A 22,398-nucleotide genomic window follows, 5' to 3' on the forward strand; every position below is an offset into this window, starting at 1 on the left:
GTAATTATAAAATGAACTTGGCAGAAATAGAAGAACCTAGTAAGCACAGACAGGTTTTTTTGTGGTTTTGTTTTTTTTTTTAAATTCAGGTTTGAAAACTAGACATCTGAGCTTCAGAAGTGTTTAATACACAGCAGAGGTAAGATGATAAAAGAATCGATAAGAAGTAATGTGGAGGAGATGGGATTCTTAGTGATGAAATCTGCTTTTCCAAAGTTAGCAATAATTTAAAACATTTTTTTCTACTACCTGTACCTAAAATCATTAACTCCGAGTTCATGTGAATTCTTTTGTTCCTGTAGAGGATCTCCTATGTGGTAGATACAAGTAGAACACACAATCCAACAGGTGTTGACGAATGTTAATGTAAATATGATTATAGCTGCTTTCCTGATATTGAGTTCAGAGATGACACGGGGACAACACCTCCAGTGCAGCTCTATCGTCTCAATCCTATTCACAGGAGAGCTTATCTCCCTTTCCTTTATAAGTAATGGCTGGCATGAAAGTTTTGGATAGATAAAAACCCAGCAGGATAATGATGACAGAGTCATTCCCACTGGAGAACCTCTTCCTTCAGCGAACTGTATTTATATGTAAAGGAAGTACAGTGCTAATTCTACCCCTGAAATGTGGACTGGGAAATACTTCCAACAAATATATTATTCTTCCCCATTCCGCATACCACTGAGAATGCTTGAGGACACTGTGCTTTGTACCAGCATCCCTGTGGTAATATGCCCTGTTATTTCATTTCCAACAGCAGAAACAGCCTAGGTGCTTGTTCAGTTATACTCAAGGCTCACAACTTTACAGCTGATGATGAAAATTCACAATACACTGCAACTATATTTCTCTGAGTAGTGCTCACACCTGGCCTTCTCAGCTCCTGCTGCCTAACTAGGAATGGTACATGGATTTTGGTAGTTTGTGAAGTCTCACAAGCACATAAAATTACAGTCAGCTGATTTTGCAATGTATTTTTTTAATTCTAGCACAGAAGTTGGCATCTCTTGATCCTTTAAACAGACTACATTTCTCTGTGCTGGAAATAGCACTGTGGATTAATAATAGGTTTCCTCAAAGGCTTCTGTCAGAGCTAACTGCTCGTTGGCCTCACCCTCGCACTATGTCTTCTGCTTTCCTTTCCCTCCTTGCTCTTAACCACTGACTCCATCCATCTAATTCCATGCTCACTACATTACTATTAGGCCCTAGCCTCTAAATTTTACCCCAAACCTAGCCAAAATATTAGACTTCCAACTCACTCATGCCTCAAGCCTCCCCCTGATATATTAAGGCACTGAAAGCAATGTACTGAGACAGTGCCTTTGGAGAGTCCTGCAACTCTTTTTCAGAAAAAGCAGTAGCTCAACTGATTTGGTGAACAATCACCTCCCCCCTCTGTATATTCAACAAATTGTACTGAAAGAGCTCACTATAATGCTGTCTGTAAGGTTTCGTTCCAACCCATACACAGCCTCTTCTTCCTTGTCAGTGGGTAACCGAGTTTTCCTATCTAAACATACTTCTCTGGTTCTGTTCTCCTCCTGAAGTGTCTGTTGATTTCCTGTCATACAGCTGTGGCTAGACTCCATACTCTGCAAGAAGGATTACCAGGGGAAGCAGTGAAGAAAAATTAAAATTAAAATTAAAATCTTTGTCTCTTTTCTGCTGTAGAAAACTGGAATGGGCAAGGTGAGATTGATACAATAAAACTATCTACTCAGTAATATGTTGAAGCAGGAGCGTGCAGTAAAATACCTTTTTCTACCATGTCCAGAGAAGGAATTGCAAATTATCATAATTTACAAAAACCAAGCAGATATTAAGCTATATTCCTCTAATAGGATTTTTATAGTCCAATTTATTCTCCATGGTTTACAAAAACAGCTGTTTTGGAGAACTTTCCTTTTTGGAAAATGTTGCCTTCAATCTAGAATTCATTTCACCTAGTTTAGACATCTACAGAGTGGATTTTGGTAGCTGAACTAACCACCTTTTACATTCAGAGCAAAGAAATAGGTCCTTCCATGTGTGATTTACTGTAATGTAAAGTAACCGTCTGGCCATGCATCTCCAGACTATTATGTGGTCCTAGAACTGCAAAGCTTTCTGTACTTTGGGAAAGGATAAAGTAAGATGAATAATATTTGCATAATGAAAAAAAAAGCTTTTGAGAATACAGTGAAGTCCACACTATTCAAAGTTAACTGTATGATGGTTGCAGGGACACCAGAACAAGTTATACACAGACAGTTGGGATTCGGAAGCAACTTCAAAGCTGAATACAGCCTGAGCTACGAGACCAGCAAGTTCTGTGCTGAACATGTTTGGTTACATCTGTGCCGCGTCCCTGAAGCTATGAACACTGGAAAGCACACTGTGGATTCAGCAGGCCTTAATTCCTGCTCAGTAGCAGTCATGACACTGAGGTGTGTCAGCACCATCTTGAACAACGCTCTTCATTCTGTGAGAGATTTTTAGTTGGGTGCAATGCTGTGCAATGTCCAGCGTCAGTAAGGACACCTTTATTGTCCTGCGAACTCCCGGGAAAGATTCCCTACCAATTCTGTAAAAAAAATCCATTATTAAAGCTGCTGGTGAAGTAAATAATTCCCAAATGTTCAAATGAAATGATTTGCCAGTTCTCAGAATGTTAAAATTCCTGTTTTCAAGGAAATTGGAGAGAACAAAGAATAAAGTTTCATGACACACTTTCCAAAATGACCTCATTCTTGATGGTACCATGCTTTGGTCCAATACCTTAACTCCGTATTTGAAACACTGGAGTTTCTGCTTGTGGTGAAATGTGCTGATATCCCATTAGACAAATAACTGTGCACGAGCATATGAATGTATTGGCTGAGCAAAATACTGCTGCCAATACTGCTTACACACTTCATTCGCCTGTATTTTTTTACGCTATATTAAACCAGAATCACACAATAGCTGAAGTCAGAAGGGATCTCTGGATGCATCTTGTCCAACCTCCCTGATCAAAGCAGGGTCGACTGGAACGGGTTGCTCAGGGCCTTCTTCAGTCCAAATATTTTGAATAAGTTGATGGATGGAGACTCCATAGCCTCTCCAGGCAACCTGTTCCAATGTCTGACCACCTTCACAATGAAAATGTTTTCCTTATGTTTAATCGGAATTTCCTGTGTCTCAGTCGCTGCCCATCACCTCTTGTCCACTCACTGGGTGCTAATGAGAGGAGTCTGGCTCCATCTTCCTTAGTTCCCTCTCACCAGGTATTTATACACATTGACAAGATCCTCCTGAGCTTTCTCGCCTGGAGGCTAAATAATTCCAGCTCCCTTGGGTTCTCCTCACATGTCAGATGCTTCAAACAATTAATCATCTTAATCCTATCACTGAGAAGTTCAGCAGAGGGTTTGAGGGCATGCATCTTTGATTCTTCTCCTTTTACAATAGGAACAGAATGATTGCTTTCTACTTTTTGATATTTTTTAAATGCAAGAGGTAAATTTCATAACAAAACTCAAGTGCCATACAATAGAAACCAAGCATCTCTGACATGCAAAAAAATTCTAACAGAATTCCAAAATTCTCACAATTTTTTAAAAAATATTTTTTATCTAAAAAAAATAAAGCAACAAGCCACAAGTTCTCTTATAAATAGTCTTGGCTGCTCCAATTTTGCACCTACCATTTTGGAATTCTGGTTTTTGCTGGCTTTATTTTGTTTTTGCAGAGAAGAGGGAAACTCAACATCTTGCGTGGGGCTCCATCAAATGCTTTTTTTGATAAATTAGGATCACAAAGGAAACTGAAGCCTTGAAGCTATCTTATGTAAAAATAAGGATAGTACCTTCTGTGGGATGCAAAATCCACACTGGGTGTCAAGAACAGAGCTTAGAAACCACTTCAGTAAGGTACTTTAAATGATCCAGACATTCCATGATAGGCCTGCATTTTGGTAGGTGTGAAAGGGTCTCAGGTACCTGAATACAGTTTTTCCTTACTTTCTTTTGATAATCTCACTGCTAATAGGAGAAAACATGAGCAAACAACAAGTAAATTGTCTCTAGGACAAAACTTATTCTACACTCTTTCTGTATTTTTCCATCACCAGTTCCTCTTTCTTTTAATTCTTACAAAAGTAAGTTATTTGCAAGTAGGCCAAGTGCCTGAACACTTGTATGGCAATTTAATTTAAGTTATTAAAGATAAAATACTGAGAAAAAGATCACAGTTTCAGGTTCACTGAATTGTTTAAGACAACTAAAAACGTTGCAGCAAACACAGAAATATTGATGGTACGGAAAGTATTTTAAAATGTATGCATGCCTATATCTGACTAACACTCTACTAACTGACTAACACCTGACTAACAGCCTACATTTGGATTCTTCCTAAGTGTATGTACAAGTTTCTGACTTGAATCAGTTAAATTATGGAGTTCCTCTTTCTGACTATCTGTACAAATGGACTAGTTGTGGCTCCAAAAGTATTAAAAAAAATTGTTACACACCTTCACATACTGTAGATTTTTTTTTGTAACAAACTTAAAAGAATATACTTATTTTGATAGTGTATATTTTAAAATATATATTAAAAGTAAGCTTTTCAATCTTTAAATATACATGACAAAAAGCAGATCCATAAATAACAGATGACTGAATGTTACAGTTTTCCAGATGACTTGGAAAGCTATATCCCTACAGGACTTGCAAAGGATGTGTTAATGTTTAGTTCCTCAATCAAATAACCAGAGGAACAACCATACATAAAATCAAGAGCAATCAATTTAATAGTGGGGTTTCAAAGACTCCATTTGACTCCCTGAATGCTAACCAATTAATTTATATATTTTTCATTTAAAATATCACTGTCATAGGAAATCAAAAGAGCACTGACAAATGTTCTTTTGATAAATAAGTTTTAGCACTAATGTAATGCAAATTAGTTTTGCCTTCATCAAATGATGGAGATACCAAAGCTTCCAATTAAAGAAGGAAGACTTATGCAGGTATTTACTTGAATTTCATTAGCATCCCGTTATGTGTATGTGACAACAATATTAGTATTATTTTGAGAACTAAAATACTGTGGCTGTATCAATTTTCAGCATGTTGATCTGCATTGTCACATAAATTAATAGTGATACTATCAGGAAGACAGATGAGGATCCTTCATCAACAGGAAATTATAGCACAGAAAGCATGCATCACATATCCAGTAATTTTAATATTCATGATGGAATATTTTTTTTCTTTTATGTTTGTGAAGGGTTGGGTGGCAGCATGTGGCTCCACTGCTTAAAGCCCAGCAGTTAGGGCTGCTGCTGTCAAATGCGCAACAGCTCACCCCGTTGCATCTAGAAAGCCCGAGCAAACCTGCCACCCAGTGACTCGAGCTGAGAACTGCCAGAGATGGATGCAGTAGGCAGGAGAAAAAAAAAAACAAACCTTAACGTAAGAATAAATTAATACATGACTGAAACAGAAATACTGGAAGTGCCTATTCCTCTTGTTCATGCCCTGTATAAACCTTTTTATTGGATTAGTTGAATTTGTTAAAAATTCTGCATTTGTTATTACTTAAGTGCTGTATCACTGAATAACTACAAATTGCAGACTTCAAATGCAATGCTACTGTCCCCCCTGTCCTGAGTGATGAAGACTGAGCTGCCCGTGGAAGAGCAACAGAGATTACCTGCACTTTCTTTGCATTTGAAAGCCTAGAAATAAGGTTTAGGAATGCATAACAAGAAGCTGCACCTGCTAAAATAATTCTACCAGTACTGATCAAGTGCAAAAGGAACACAACAAATGAAATAATACCCTTCAGGAAGATGGAGTTACACACTGACAAATAAATTAATTGATGTTTGGATCTAATCTACTTAACTTTAACTGTCTAAGTGAATTAAGAGTTAGTTACTTTCAGCTACTTCTGCACTGGATGGAGTATCCATCTCTATAATCTCTTGAAAGAGGAACTCTTCCAGCACAAGATGCGACACCCACAAGAAGCAAACCACCTCTTTCTCTCCCTCTCTTTGCAGACCATAGAAGGTCTGTACAGACCAAGCTAAATTGTTTTGAAAACAAAACACTTCAATAAAGTGTCTAAAATATTGTGGCGTTCATGAGAATTTGGGATAGGGAGATCCAGGACCAGTGGCTATCTGGAAGATGAAACAGGTGGCTAGGAACCTAAATATTATGACAATCTTTACATAGAATTACACCTTACACACTTGCTGAGGCCCTTATTTGTCCCCAGATTTGTTCACTTGAAGTGCTTTGCTAGAAAGTGCCCTAAAATTGGGATTACATTTCAGAATTGATTTCCTCTAAAAGAAACAAAATCTAATTTCCTTCTATTTTTATTAAGAGGAAAACCCAAAAGTGTATGTCAATGATATAAAAAATTTTGTTCAACATATGACCAACAGATGGAGAACAGGTTCCTTTCTCTTTCATTACACAGTCTTGCATTACAAAGTCCTCTGGTAAAGGCATTTTTACCTTCCTTCTACAGCAAAATCACTGATTCATCAACACTTTCAGCTGATTTTTTGCTCCATGGAACACAATTTCTTTTTGTGACTTCTGTCAGGTAGCTAAAAGCAAACAACTTAATAAGATTTGACAAAAACAGAATGGTTTTATTTGCTCTTTGACAAGGAATACATTTAATGGGGTTTTACTCTTTAAGCTCTTATTTTCACTGACACTCAGACTGATTCCAGCCTTTATCTAAGGACAAACTAATGCCATTAGCAGGTGATTCAAGCTTTTTCAATGTACTCCTATGCACTGATTAGTACCGAAGTGTAAATATAAATCTAGCAAAAGAGTGGCTTAATAGCCACATCCAGGAAATGTTTTGAATGATGCCAGTGTACTAGTGTCGATCTACATATTTTTAAATTCCCGAGGCAACATAAAAAACACAGCAAACTGCTTAGTACCCTGCTACTAAGCGTGGACATAGACTTTTGGGAGGTTTATGGCAGAAGGGGCTTGCTTTATGTCTTTGGGTTTCAATGCTTTTGAGTTGATTTTAGCATACTCCTGGTTGGTTGGACAAGGACTTGTTCTCTCACTGAAAAAAGGCTGTGTGACTTCTTAGGGGCGTTTACAACTCAGCAGATGAGCAGGCTGAGTCAACTCTGACTCCTCAAAGGACTGCTTTGTTCCAAAGCAGACTAGAATAGTTACGTTTGAAACAGACATTGGAAAAGAAAGAGAGAAAAAGAATCTCTTGGTCCATGGAAAATCAAAAAATATTGCCAGCTTAGGAGAAAGACTCTGCAGGAGGAACTGTTTTATGGTACATCATTTTGAACATGGAGCTGAAACTGAACATGGCCCCTGGTGTTCCCAGACACCATTAGCAGCCTTTTCTCGCCATATCCAAGTTCCTCTTGGGAGCACAAAAACCAGGTATTTAAATTTGAGGATTTCTGTATCATTTAAACCCAGAACAACAGAATAAATATATACACATGTGGGCAACCACTCTGAGGTTGTTGTTGAGTATTAAGTAAATTAGCACGTGATTAGACATAACCAGAAGGGATTTCTGCTTGAGGTATTAGTTTTGAATAAGCCGCATAGAAGACTGTAAAAAGATAACCATAGATGCAAACACGAAAGATCTATGATTCCTCTTTCTATGTGCCAAAATGAGCGCCTTTGTATTAACTTGTTTAGCTTTCACACAAACTCTTCTTGCTCGGTGTTTACAGACTGTTTGACTCCTACCCACCATCTGGCCCAGTCTTGTGCCAAATCCCAATGTTGATTAGAAAAACATGGGTAAGTAAAAGGGAATGCATATGCACACCTTTTCAAGATAATTTGCACCCTGTTTATGATCAGGCTACCTACTTACCAGCTATATTCACTCTTAATCAGAGTGGGATGTAACTGAGGTACCAAAATACTTACGTCAGTTTAGATATCTGATTTCAGGTATCTACTTGCAAGTGTCTACATGTCTGTAAGGTGTCTAAATTGTAATTTTATGTTATGTTCTTAGCCTACTGCATTTTTCTAGACCTGAACCAACACAATAGAAAAACAGAAAACACAGCTTTTCACAATGAAGAAAACTAGGCTTTCACGTATTAAACAAGGATCTATAATATCTTACCATAACATTCCTTTCATAATGTTCGTGCTCCTTCTCAAAATCTATTACAAAGCCATTTAGAGACCAAATAAATGTCAGGTCTAACGTGGGATCATGGGATGCAATACATTGCATGGTAGCATTCTCTCCAACGGTGACATCAACATTCAACGGAGCTAAAGTAATCCTTGTAGCTTCTGTGAAGTTAACAGCAAACATGGAAAATCCCAATAAATAAATGTTGATCCAAATGTAAGCTCAGCTCCGTAACTGTTTGAATATACATTAAACTGCTCCCTCAAGCTCTGGTTTACATGTTATTCATGCAGCTACATTTCAAAGGACCAAACTAAAGAGAACAAAGGAAACCTTTTACAACTGAAATGTCTAACTCCTATTTAGCTGCCCTTTGAAAATGGCTATGTTTCAGTCTCTGAATCACATTACTGACTATGTAAAGCTATTTTTATTCACTGGCTATATCTCAGGTAGAAAGAAGACAGATGATGAATTGTAGGTGACTTGTGTTGCATTTCTTGTTTTAATTGTAATATTTCTTATGCTTTAAAACCTGTCTCTTTACTGAATGGAAAGCTCTACTCAGTTGTCAGGCTGAGTCGGATTTCCATTAGAGCATTGCAGGGACTGAGATATTAATTTATCTACTGAGAAACAATATAATGGATGGATAACAAACTATGCAAATAGCTACATGTGGAAAGGAAGCGAAAATAATACAACAAAAGGAAGAAAGCTATATAATCCTCAGTAATGCCTCTTATTATTACAAAATAAAAAAAAGAAGGCAGAGATCTCATGATACTTGCTAAAGATCTTGGTACATGCATCAAACTCGTGGCAAATTTGCAACACTTCTGGAAGGGACTCACTGGATCACTGAGACCTGTTCCTTTTCTTTCAAATATTATCATAAAACAAAAAGTCATAGGGTGTCTTCCTCATGCCATGACAAATAATATCTTTCCCAACTATATGAGAGTGGGAGTACATACCAAAACCTGGAAGACAATAGCCATAAGAGCTATTGCTCCTAGTTAAGACCTAGGTTTGAGCATGCTCCAAGGAACACACTACACCCCACAATACACAGAACAGCAAAAAGTCCTCGATAGAGCCAACTTTTCTTGTCCATCTGCCTTGGAGAGAAACTTTCTCCCTACTCTAGTAATCTAAAACCTGCTTAATACTGAGACTATGAGAAGGCACAACTACTGGCTTTTGCAGAATGGAGTATCTCAGAGTGCACTGGAGCAACCCGTTAACATCTGATCTCTAAAGCCCTCGTTACAGCCACCCACTTAGGATACCTGCTCCATTCTAGCATTATGCCTGTATGTTCAGCATTTGGTTCTACCATCAGTGATTTTCTAAATGGCTACATAAAGTACTCTACCAGCTAAGAATTGCTGAAAGAGTGGTCCAGTGGCAGTGAACAAACAGTGTGTGGGAAAAACCGTCAGACTTTGTAGAGCCTGGCAGCTTCAGATTTAACTGTTTGATTTCCTGTAGTCATGTGCAACGTCTGAGAAGTTTTGTGGGCCACACGGTGGGCTTGGGAATACCATTTTGAAAGTATCCTTTGCCAACACTCATTATTGTCCACACTGTGAAAATGATTTTGAAATATGTCACCTGACCCTTCTGTTTCTGCTGTGGTGCAAGGGATATGTCTCCGTCTTCTGGTTTTCTGTTTCAGATGAATGAGAGCAGAATTCTCTAAAATTTTAAAACTCTTTACACCTAGTTGATAAGGTTTATAAACATATGGTTTAAGTGTTTCACTGTGTGAATTTAGTATGCAAATGTTCTTGCTGATTTTAGAAGGTATGATAGAACTATTAAGGGACTGGTTATTTACGTACATAACCTCTCAAAATAATGAAATGCCTAAGGGCAATATTAAGACATATAAAACTGCAGAAGGTGATAAAAAGTAACTTGCAAACATTAAACAAATCTGATTAACCAAAATAAAGTCTTACAATTCATTTGGTACAAGAAATTTTATATAGATCAGCCAGAAAACTGCTTTCACATGATCTGATGATACAGATTAATTCCTACATTAGTACATCAATACTGTGGCATTGAGCTGTCACATCCAGCATAATTTCTGGAACAAACATTAAAAAATATATTTTATACATGACTCTTCTACTATCAGTGACACTTGATAGACACAGCTGTTCATGAATGTCATCTTTCCTGTCTGTATTCTACAGCTATTTATTTATTTGACATCAGATTTAAAATACACAATTAAAGATACAGTACTCTGTCAGTAAATACTAATACCCATAAAGGAAGGAAATCTAGTAGTGTAATCATATGGCCATATGCCCCTATCTCACAAATTTAATGCACATTTCTTTACCTGCAATGGTCTCTCAAACTTTCTTCCTCCACCAAAAAAAAAGAGAAAAGAAAACCTAAGGAAGGTCCCATTTCATGGCCCCAGAATCACACCTTAGATTGAGCAGTAAGCTACCAATTGAATGAATGCATTAAAATGTGTCAATTTAATAGTTCAGGTTTAGTAGTCTCTTATGGAAAAATCAACACTGAAAATTGAGATACAGTTTCAGAAGTGGTGCAAACATACCTGGTTTCTACTGAGCAATATACTTTAAAAGCATCAATTCATTGCTTAATGAGCAATTAAATGCTCATTTAATGAGAAAGATATAAAATGGCTTGCCAAAGTAGTGCAATCCTGGAACAAAAATTAGTGATTTTGAATTAAGGACTTCTACTGAAACAAACTAATGTAATTTAAAGGTTTACCTGTCATTTCTAGAACACCAGTGCTATTGGCTTTTCCTCGGTTATTTTCTGCAAAACAGGTGTAGCGACCTTCATCCAGCTTTGTAATATTGATAATTTCCAGGCTTCCGTCATCCCAGATACGTATGCTATTGAAAGTGCAAAATATAAACCAAGAGAAATTAGGGTTTTATATTAGAAAGCAATAATTTCAGTAGAATTGTAGTAAGTGAAAGGACAAACCACAAACACCTCTTGGAAGCTTACATCTAACTACTGCATTTATAAACACTCCTATTGTAAAAAATATTTAAATAGACCGTGGCATGATTAGACACCTTCCATTGCTGGAGCAAGCAAGTGTACTTTAATTTTCTTAGAGTAATTCAAATATTTTCCTTACAGGTTTGTGATCCAATTCAATTCTGAAATGCAACAGCACCAAACAGACCGGTTAAAGCTGGATACCCTGCTACCTATTTGGAGCCACACTGCTAGTAACATTTTGGCATATAATTTTCCTGAAATTACACATTCTCCTGCCCCTGAAATCTGCAAAAGTGAGAACTAGCCTACAGCAGAGATAGAAACATTAAGGCAGAATTTTTAAGATTCACAGTGTCCGCTAACAGTCAATACTAACCGGCTCCCATTTACAAGCAATTCTGTTCCTTTGCTCCATGAGAATTTTGGCTTAGGAGCAGCTTTAGGCTTGCATTCAATGATGACACGGCCCCCTTTAGCTGCTAGGATTTTCTTCTTCATAGGGTTCAGTTCAAAAGTAGGAGGTGAAGCTGGAGCAAAAATTAACACAGGTGCTGCCATTAGTGATTGTTCTGCAGAACACAATTTGTTAGCAACATGAAGATAAATGCCAGAACTATTGAGTTGCATGCAAGTGTCCTTTATTCAGACCAGTGAGGAGTATTAACAATACAGATGTATGGTGAGAAGTAGATGCTGACCTAAAAGAAACATAAAAAATCATTATGTAGTTCTATGTTGTGTTACTCCAGAGACTTCTGAACTTCCATCCAAGTTTAATCTAACAAGATCAAAGTGCCCAGAAATCAATAGAAAGTTCCTCCCTTTTGAAGGCCTTTTGAGGAGTCCTAATAAAATTTAGATTCCTAGAGCCCAACTTCTGTAAAAAGTGGCTCACTTGATCATACTTTCAAATAATAGTTGGGTTTACTTTTCAGTAGTTTTAACTCCCCTCTAGCAACTTTAAGGTTGTGCCCTTCCTCCTCTTTGTAGTTTTCTGTTTGGCCAACTGCCCTTAGGTGCAGATGTACAAGAGTAATGAGACATGACTGTAGCAAGCACCACACTTACGTGTCTGAGGTCAGACCTTTGCTTACTAATTTTCTCTTTATTTGTAACCAAACAAAAGAAAAAATGCTTTTAATTATTTTGCATTTCAGGGTACCATCGTTGCTAATCATGCCAGCAAGTATGTGCACAGCTTGAGGAAATAGGGTTATTACAGCAGTACAGAGAAAAACTCTCATAAACATCAACATCTTACCAACAATGAATTTTGAAAAAGTAAATGCAAAAAGTGCTTGTTTCTGGGCAGTCCAGGCTGGTAGTGAGTACATAGTAATGGAAGAACAGTGAAGGACGAAGTATTGTCATGCAATGGGTTGGGGACGTCAAGAAGAGTTTAGCTCTTGGGAAAGTCTGAAGGCAAGTGTGAGATGGAAAGAACCCAGGGTAGCTACTGCAGGGAAATCTCCTAGGAAAGCCATGTCATACAGCCAGTATTCCTGCTTCAATGACATCAGTAAAAATGTCAGCAATTGTTTTAAGCTTGAGCACCCTGGATCTGAAAGGCAAACTTTCAACAGGTGCTCCTCAGAAAAACACAAAGGATTAATATCTATATCCAGCTATCAAATGGAACAGCTACATTGCACACAAACGTTGCAGCTGGTCTGAATGGGTTGTAGAAGGCAAAAGCGAGGGGAGAGTGAAGAGGAAGAGCTTCAAAGGCCTGGTGACTGACAACATGGTTTCTAAATAAGCAGAGTTTGCCTCACAGGGGAGTGAGCATAGGTGATCAAAAAGACTAGACTTCCCAACCAGTTTTGAAAGCTTGAGAGGGTAGTTAGCAACTCTATACACTTCATATAATTTCTGCACTGGCAGCTCCTGTGGGGGGTAACAGCAGCAAGCAAACATCAGAAATAATACAGCAAACATTCCCCATAAATTAGTAACTTGATTCCTCAAGTTGTGGCCAAAACCCACCTAGGGAACTCAAATAAACCCCACCTCACCTAGACTCAGTGAGGGTTCTTAGCTTTATCCTCACAGGAATCTGTTACCAAACAATGCTTGCAAATACGACTGCTACCTTACTCAAACCTGAAATAGTAAATAGAGCAAATAATCCCACTGACCCACAATCTTCAGTTCAGCATTTGCATAAATAATTCCATGCGCGTTTTCTGCTATACATTGGTACATGCCGGCATCGTCAAAGCTCAGACTTTGCATTCTTAGTTCGCCTTTCCGGAACTAAAACACAGAATCAATAAAACAACAAGATATTAATATAGACTACATATGCTGAAGAACTCACACCCGTCTACATTTCTTGGTTTTTTTTTTTTTAGTGACAGTGTTCAGAAGACAGTCCCTCATACAACATTCAGACACTGATGAGATTTTATTTTATCCATATTACATTTCAGTCCTTGTGACAATGTGTTCACCTTTTTTTTAAAGAAAGATTTGGTGTCGATTGATATTTTTCTGGAAAATTCATAGCTGAGTGGCACTAGACACATCTACTCTTCAGTCCATTGTTACCACACCAATGCAAACACTACTGATTTAGAAATAAGAAACAAGAAATTAAGTTCATTTTATGCACATCAGCTTTGTTTCACCATGCACAGTTTTCAGTACATGATATTATATGCACATTGTTTTACAACAGCAAAAGGTCAAAGCAAGTCCTAATGAGGTAGTTTTTCAGAAGATTCTTCTAGGAGGTAGCATAAACTATTTTCTATTACTTTGTTTTAATATCAAAAGAAAATTTGGTAAATCAAAATTAAGTACTCGATCTATTTCTAAAACACTGTGTATAAAAATGCAAAATGGTGTGAGATTTTGTAAATTACAAATAGATGTTGATCGGTTTTTGAAAGATCATGTTAATAAATTGTTTTTCAGGGAAAATGAATTTGAAAAGCTTTGAACTTTGAACATGAGACAACTGGAGTGCACAGAGTATTGGAAGATTAAAAGAATACTATTTATCTGAAAAAGGATAGATTAAAGGAATCATATTCCCTGTACTGTTCTACTGAAAAACTTTGAATCGGATTTTCTACAAGGAATCTTTGTTTTGTGCTAAGTGAAATACCTAATACAAAATTATCTGATTTAGAAAGAAGCTATATTCTCAAGGCCATTTAAATGTTTTTGCTATTTTCCATTTGGAAGTCATGTCATAATATTAACACACAGCTTAACCTTCTGGTGTACTACTGGAGACTTACGCACCGCTTCCTGCAATCCAGCTTGCAGATTTTGTCAGTGAAAGCCCAGTTCAGTGGGGACCATCAAGCAATTCACTTGCTAAATTACTTGTTTGTAGTAACTACAGAAGCTGGAAAACAGCATTGTTTTTTTCTGGTTTAAGCCATCTCCGTATGGCAGATGGTGATATTCCTGTTCTCTCTCCAAACTCCCACATTTTTCTTAAGATACGCAGCCAAAACAACGCTGCCTGATTGTCTTTTTTTGTTTGCATGCCAAGACCAGTGTCACCACAGCTCAACAGATGCAGCGTTACATTGTGCCCTCTTCTAGTCTCTTTGTTCTTTAACGGCTTAACGCACAGTATAAGCAATGGATGTTAACTACGTTGTTGAAATGCCTGGACAGAAAATCTACTCCGTTTAAACAAAATATCCAATGCAATAAACTTAAATTATCAAATGGTACTCATCTAAACTTGATATCACCTAAAATAATGGAATTTTGCAATATTATGTGGCTAGAAAAAAAAGTGAAAAAGTACATGATATAGGAACACCATTGATAATTTAAAAATTTTCCTTTCTCTTTTGTCTCTACTGACTCAATTTTTTCTTACATTTTTAGACATACTCACGTTTAATGTGGTAAAAAGGATTATTTTTAGAGAGAAGCTGATAGACATTTTTTATCCAGGGAGAAGAACATACCATTTACTTACAAAGGCCTGGAGAAAAAGGGATATCCACCTCCCAAACGTGGTAAAAAAGCAAGTTCTTAACTCAGAGCTGAATAGTAAATAGCCTGAACAAATGCATTTCAAAACTGAAGAGAAGACTGAGATAAAACTTAAAAAAATATATTTTAATCTCTAATGCAAGTGAAATCAGCAAATATTTCTATCATTACAATTAATTTTCTTTTAACATTTTAATAACGCATGCTTCAAAAAATCACCTCCATCAGGTAAACAACCAATCCTGCGTTAATTATGGCAATATACTCACCGAGACACCATTCTTCAACCATCTAATTGTTGGAATAGGCTTGCCTGTAGCTACACAAGGCCAGTACAGGTCACTGCCTATATCCTTCTCTGTGTCATTGATATGTTCTACCCACTCAGGAGAGGCTGAAGAATAAAAAATGTGATGCCTTGTAAATACAGCAGATAACATATTTAATTAGCATTAAAATATATTAATTCCACTGTTTTTTCCATGATACTTCAGAGGCCACACAAAGCAACGATGATAACCCAGGAACACACCAGCACAAGAAAGAATGAAGATATTCTTGTCTTACCCCATAGACGCAAAATAACTTCAAACTATTTTTTATGAGAAGAAAATATGGAATTGAAATAATGCTTCATGAATGTCCAAAGATATAAGATGCTACTACTTATACTGACCTGTGGAAATTATTCAGTAACACCATAAAAATGACAGTTAAATGACATGAAATTGTACAAAATCATCTATGTACTGAAAGCCTCCAAGGAAAATATTCTCTTGGTCCAGGGAAGATATTTAAGAAATTAATATTGAAAATGTCCCACCTTTTACTAAGCAAACAAATCTATTTATTAGCTTTACCTACAGCAACCTGTAACAACCTTCCCACACCAGTCTGGAATATATCCCACTGAAGTTCAAGCACTTAACTGAGGGTCTGAACTCAGGAAACGTTCTGTACAGTCAATGGAAAGAGACAGAAATCTTCTGAACGTAATTCAGATGTTACGAATGATGTTTTCATGTCAGTTTTGTGGCATAAATCTCAGTCAAGGAGTCAGGTTACTTGGGATGATTCCGCTATGAGCAATAAGGTACAATTTTTTGGTTCCCTCATTTAACTACATGCATAAGGAGAAGGGACACAGGCTGAAGGAATAAAGAATTGACTGTAGCTAACAAAAGAGCTAAGCCAGTTAGAAAAGTCAAATGAAATGAGGAAACAAGACAGCGTAACAAATCTAATGGTCTCTTTTTCTTCCTGGATGGTTTTTTCACTTTAAATACTCTAAATGTATTTAATTTCCATTATGCATAATTATATTAATACTAACAGACATTGCTGTTAAGGTGTATATACAGCTATCATAACCAGACAAATTGAGTAGTTGTCAATTAATATACAAATGTTATGCCTGGCATCCAGTGCACAAGCTTTCATTTTGCTGTTATCTTGAACAGCAGTGTGTCAGGATGATGCAATAAGTCAGTACTGACATCAGGTGTGAGAACACAGATACTTCCAACATAAGTAAAAGCAACATAGATCATGAAGAATAAAACTGTTCTACCTACCTTGTACATAAATTCTTGCTTGATGTTTATCTTTTCCTTTATAGTTTTCAGCTTCACACTCATAAAGTCCTTCATCCTCATACTGAATATTGAAGATCTTAAGAACTGCACCAGACATGCTTATCTCTGCAGTGGCTGGCATGGGTTCAAGGTATTTACTCCATCTGAGTTCAGGAACCGGACTTGAAAAGGTACAGTAAAGAACAAATCAGCATGTTCAAGAACTGGCTGTTAAATTGCAGACTACAAAAAAGTGTTTGATGATGAAACATGTATTTTCATTCCCTGGAATATGAAAGCAAACAGTGCTCTACAATAACTTTAAAACATACTTACTTCCCAAGAGCAAAACACTCCAGTGTCACATTTTGCCCCAGGAGGGCATACGTGTCCTTGAACTTCACCTTGATATCAGCAGGATATACTTTTGCACCTAACATGAAAAAAGAGATTCTCAGAAAAGGCATGACAGGAGCAAATACAGCTATTAAAACTTCCACAGTTCAAGAAAACTGTTCTTAAAATTCCTGACGAAATTCTTTACGGTGAAGAAATAGCCTGGCCATTCACGAAGTCTGATTTTACTCAGCAACTAGTTATCTTTCTCTGGACGGTAATGGTTAACATTTTTTACCACACAATGCCTTAACATAAACTCATTTACTTGCATTTGAAGTGTGATGAGGTACTGTGCGTGTGGGTAGCCAAAAGCCTGAGTGTCCACGAATTCTTTTACTGGATGGAATATTTTGAATTATTCTGAATTTAAGCTCAATATTATCTTCGTAAGGGTATGAAGAGCTAGAGCCAGCAAATCTACAGCTTAATGAGGGCACAGGGATGCAAATGTCATCAAATCTACCTACTGGTGATCCCTGTGGGACTCCTGTTGCAATTCTTCTGGACGAAGATTTCAGTGTGAGTATTGGTGATGAAAAATTTGGACAAAGATCACTGATTTGTAATTACCCAAATTCAGTAACACTGAGCAGTAGCCATTATAACTTGCCACATAATTCTCCTCACAGAGCTGAAAGTAGTTATGAATAAGCAAAATTAAAATACAAACAGAACACTGCATGTGCATAGTATTTCCAATAAGTACTTACGATCGGACTGTGGAATAAGCGGAATAAATTTACTGAATACACTCTTTGTTATTGATGGGCTGGACACAAAACACGAATAATTGCCCTTATCTGATGCTTCTACATTTGCAATGTAGAGGTTGCCGTTTGTCTGTGACACAAATCGTCGTTTGTCCAAAGAAATGAACACCGGGAACTCATTTAGAAGCCAGCGATAACTGAGATCATCTGGAAGAAAATATTTTCTAGTCAATATTAAAGGCCAATACTATCAGCTACTTAAGCCATGGAATACTGTCTGCAGATAAATCACTTCACTCTGATTCTTAGCTTATAGATCTTTTCTTCGGGAGGGGCAGCTATGCGAGAGAGAACATACGTCTCAGTAGCCAGCTAATACCTGTCTGAACTGAACATCAGGGTACTGCTGCCATGAGTGCAGATTACTGGGGCCCCAGCTACGGTGCACACGGCTCCCCTTGGGCACAGCCTTCCCACAGGAACCGGAGTGGGGTGGGAGGAGATGGGCAGCTGGGTCTTGACCTCATGCAACTGAGAAGCTGGGAAGCCCTCACCAGTCTTGTGATTTAGACAAAACCTTGGAATATTTTAACTAGAAATATATGTCAGTTCCTTGCAATACTTAGAGTATGAAAACTAAAATGTTATCCCATTTTCCAAGGTAGAAGAGATGCTAAGAGCCAAATTCTCCCCTCATGATGTCCAAGGCCAGCAGAAAGTCTGAGATGACACAGTGACACGTACTCAGGTCTTCTGAATGGTAGGCCAAGTCTCCCCTCTATGAGCCAGATTCGTCTGAGTAATTTTATTTGTAGTATCAAAACCTCTTTGCAAATTTAACAATAACCTTTACATATGGTCAACTACAAGCATATATTCAAAATAGAAACCTAACCTAAACGGTGATTCTCAAGCTGCATAAAAGTTACGGTTTAAGTAAACTTAAAGGAAACTTTTAGAAATAAATATTAATTTGTCATCTACTCTTAAGCAGTTGAAAATGAAGCACTTTGAACTTAATTACCTGGGTAGTGGTAAGGGGGCTCACAAAGAAGCACTGCTCCAACACCTTCTCGCACTTTAACCTCATAGCGTTCCTCAGGTGGAAAGGGATCCAGATCTAGTTTAAAGAAAGGTGGGGGACACACACTGGCGTTTTTCATTACATTTTAAAAATTATTTTCAGCCCTGTAGAGATTAATATAGAAATAGAACAATATATGGCAGATAGATAGATACCTGTGGACCTGTAATGCCAGTTTTGCTCATTTTAACTTTGCCATTACCAAGTGCAATGAATTTTTTTAGAATCTTTTAGGCATCATAATCGCAAATGCCAGAAGAAAAAAAAGTGGTGAGGATTGTATCCCCAAGAGTAACCAGGTGAGCTACATTTGAAGAAGGAATCCCAGGAAGAGAAAGGAAATGGACTGTAACTTAAAGTGGCTTTTCTAAAATGACCTGCCTGTCTTCTCTGACAAGTCTAGCAGCAAAGGACTGGTAAGCAGTTAGCTCAGACACATCTTCTGTGCCGGCGGGTTGGGACAGATCCCAGGAGAAACCTTAGCTGACGCTCTTTAAACCAACTTTCATGCATCACGGTAAAGGGACTGTTGTGAAAAGATAAAGAGGCAAGTCCTTCATGGAGCTACATATCATCCCATAGACAGTGGGAGAACAGTAATACCATCTGCAGTGATAAGACAACAGCTGCACGAGTAACTTCTGCTAGGTCAACAATTGCATTTTGCTTATTCTTTTCATTCTAATTTTGTGGATCCAGTCTGAAATTAAACTGTAAGCATCTTGAGGCAGGGAATGTCTCCTGTGAAGCTTCTTCATGTCATCAAGCGCTGCGAGATTGTAGAGATCCTGACTGGAGTTCTGCTCTAAATGCCACTGAGGTGTAAACAGCACGTCAGTAATAGCCAAGTGCACAGCCTCTGAATGCAATATTCTACCAGAGAAACCACCTAAGCTAACCTCATTCAGATTACTTCAGCTTTCTTCTATGGGAGGCAGCTACCCAGTTCTACTAAACTTCCAAGGCTGGCTCTGAGATCTACCTAAAACTTAAGTTCAAGAGCAGACAGCAGAAACAATAAAAGAAAAATCAGGACAGAGATACACACCAAAAGAAATTAAGTAGAAAACAAAGACTATTCATTACTGTAAAATGCACTGTACAAGTTAGACAGATCCAGTAGACACTCTGCATTATCTAAAAAATAATTAATTCCTTAACTTTGTAAAAACTGCTATGTTTACTAAACATGGTACAGGTAAAGGATTCCTCCAAGTCCAACCACAGCTGTCAGACCTGAATGACTAGAAGAATCTAGGAAGAAAATGCCATTACACTTTGTCAAATGCTTGGGAAAAAACCTCTAGGAGGGTTACATCAGTGTCTAGGGAAAGACACGTCTCCCAGCTTCTGAAATACTCATCTTTTTTGCAGATTAGAATATAGATCTTTCCAGTGACTGACCGGATCTTTTCATTAGATGGTACATGGTAATCATTGCAATAGGCCATTCTTAGGACTTCTGATTATTATTTAATATAATTTTAGCCTGTGCCTTAGTACAATGAATGTATTCAGTTCTTCACAACTAGCTCCCAATTAATTTTGGATATTATTCTTTGATAAAAAAGAAATCAAGTATACCAGACTGACTTAGTAAGAATTAGCTATTTGACCAGACAGGTTTTGTAATCAAAGCCAAGGAAGATCTTCACACAGATTGGAATACCTCTATTCATGTAATCTCATTCTCTAATTCATAAAAAGTAGTTTGAGGATATTCCCATTCCATTTGTCAGCAGGGACCTAACTACACAACTACTTTCTATCTTCAAAATACTGACTGATCTATCCTGAAAACATCTGATTCCCTTGTTGCAGCCCTTTTGATCATTGTTTAAACTTGCCACCATTATTCGCTTCTGCCTTCATTGGAACAGATTAGTGTTTAAAATCTGTTACAGAAATACAAAAGAATAAGAAATTAAAATCATTGGAACAAATCTGTTGTTAACTTGATACTGCTTTGCATATGGGCAGTGTAGGGCTTGGTAAAAAGAAAACCTACCATTGGTTTTATGTTATTTTAGCTATTTCCAGTTTATCTCTTAAGTCTAGACATTTTGTTTACAGTGTTCTTGAATAATCTTTGAAACTCTAGTTCAGTCACCACAAATTTAAAGACATGGGATAGGACAGGCAATTTCTATACGTAAAAGATTATGCAAGTACTGAAATAGAATAGTCTGTGCCAGGTGCAGGGAAGTCACACAGTTATTGAGATGTAGTTGTATACCTTCTTCCCACTTAAGAAATGTGCTGTACTCTGATTGGGTCTTGATGTTTTCTTTGCGTAAGCACTACTTGGTTATTACTCAATAATTATAATAAGAATGATTCCATGAGTTCTTAATTGGAAGACATTCATTTTTAGCTAGAATGAAAGAATGAGCATAAACACTGCACTCCAATAAGCATACAGTTAACACTAGTGAGTCTTGAAATTTCTCTTCCTTGTCGTTCTTGCAGCCTCTCTGCTATGAAATTGCTGTGCTTTACTCTTCCGACACTGTTTCCCAACAAATAGAAAAATATATCAGCTTCTGATTTTGCTCAGCGCACACCAAAAAGCCACTAAATAGTCCCACAGGATAAAATTCCTTCCCTCAGGAGTATGCGTGTAACAGGTAAAAAAGATTTTAATGTGTTTTAAAGCACTGGATCTCAAAAGATTGAGCTGTACTTAAGACAGCGTTCTCAGACGGATTAACTGACATGAAGTTTATGAGACAGTGGTGACTTTTGTTCCATAATTTCAGCAAATTTTACAGTAAGAAAAAAAAATAAAAAGTCTTGCTCATGTATAGCTGGTCAAGACTTTTTGAACTCTTCTAATGGTTTCTATATTAATTTTTTAGAAACAGATTGTGGAAGGCAATGTTTTTTATAGGTGATTATAAAAAGCAGAGGGGAGCAAACACAAGAGTGTAAAGAACAATGTCAATACAATTTTTTTAACAAGTATTTATCAGTTTCCAGATATCTTTTAACTTCTATTCCTTGTTCTTTACCCTATTTTCATTTAAATAGTTCAATATGACATATTAGGGTTCTGATCATTGTAACTGTCCAGTATACTAATTATCAACATTCAGCTCAAGCAATCTGTGAGCTGGTAGGCAGAAAACATGCCTTAGACTGTTTTGAGTCTACTTTTTTCATCTATTATGTGTATTGATTTCATTTTAAGTAGCTACAGCTACTGTCTCATAGCTTTTCTCCTATTGGTTGTTCAGGACTGGCACCACCGATGCCTGCTTTAGGTATAAATAGGTATCCTGTAAACTGAATTTTGATGCCATCTCCATTAGAAGGAAATAACAACCTGGCCTTCTATTCATTCTAGAAAATACACCAGGTAAAATACAGACTAAGACTAGATCAACTATTATGCAATTCATCAGCTCCTTACAGCCGAGTAAAGATATCTCATTTCTTGAGATATGTGGTCCCACAATATTATAATCACCAGCAGAAACCCAAACTTTTCACTTAATCTCTG

At 37.2% G+C, this 22,398-nt stretch overlaps 1 protein-coding gene across 1 annotated transcript in view; it reads right to left on the reverse strand.

The window, feature by feature from the left end:
• CNTN1 (contactin 1) overlaps window positions 1-22,398 on the reverse strand; it is a 255,488-nt gene that overhangs the window by 55,406 nt on the left and 177,684 nt on the right. Inside the window, exons 6-14 of the mRNA XM_075080998.1 lie at window positions 18,837-18,932; window positions 17,813-18,019; window positions 17,040-17,136; window positions 16,704-16,885; window positions 15,399-15,523; window positions 13,302-13,419; window positions 11,540-11,690; window positions 10,918-11,045; window positions 8,134-8,309 (exon numbers count right to left, since the gene is read on the reverse strand). Of these exons, the coding sequence (XP_074937099.1) occupies window positions 8,134-8,309; window positions 10,918-11,045; window positions 11,540-11,690; window positions 13,302-13,419; window positions 15,399-15,523; window positions 16,704-16,885; window positions 17,040-17,136; window positions 17,813-18,019; window positions 18,837-18,932 (1,280 nt within the window). The remainder of the gene's footprint in view (window positions 1-8,133; window positions 8,310-10,917; window positions 11,046-11,539; window positions 11,691-13,301; window positions 13,420-15,398; window positions 15,524-16,703; window positions 16,886-17,039; window positions 17,137-17,812; window positions 18,020-18,836; window positions 18,933-22,398) is intronic.

This window comes from Phalacrocorax aristotelis, chromosome 1, assembly GCF_949628215.1.
Source record: "Phalacrocorax aristotelis chromosome 1, bGulAri2.1, whole genome shotgun sequence".
NCBI lineage: Eukaryota > Metazoa > Chordata > Aves > Suliformes > Phalacrocoracidae > Phalacrocorax > Phalacrocorax aristotelis.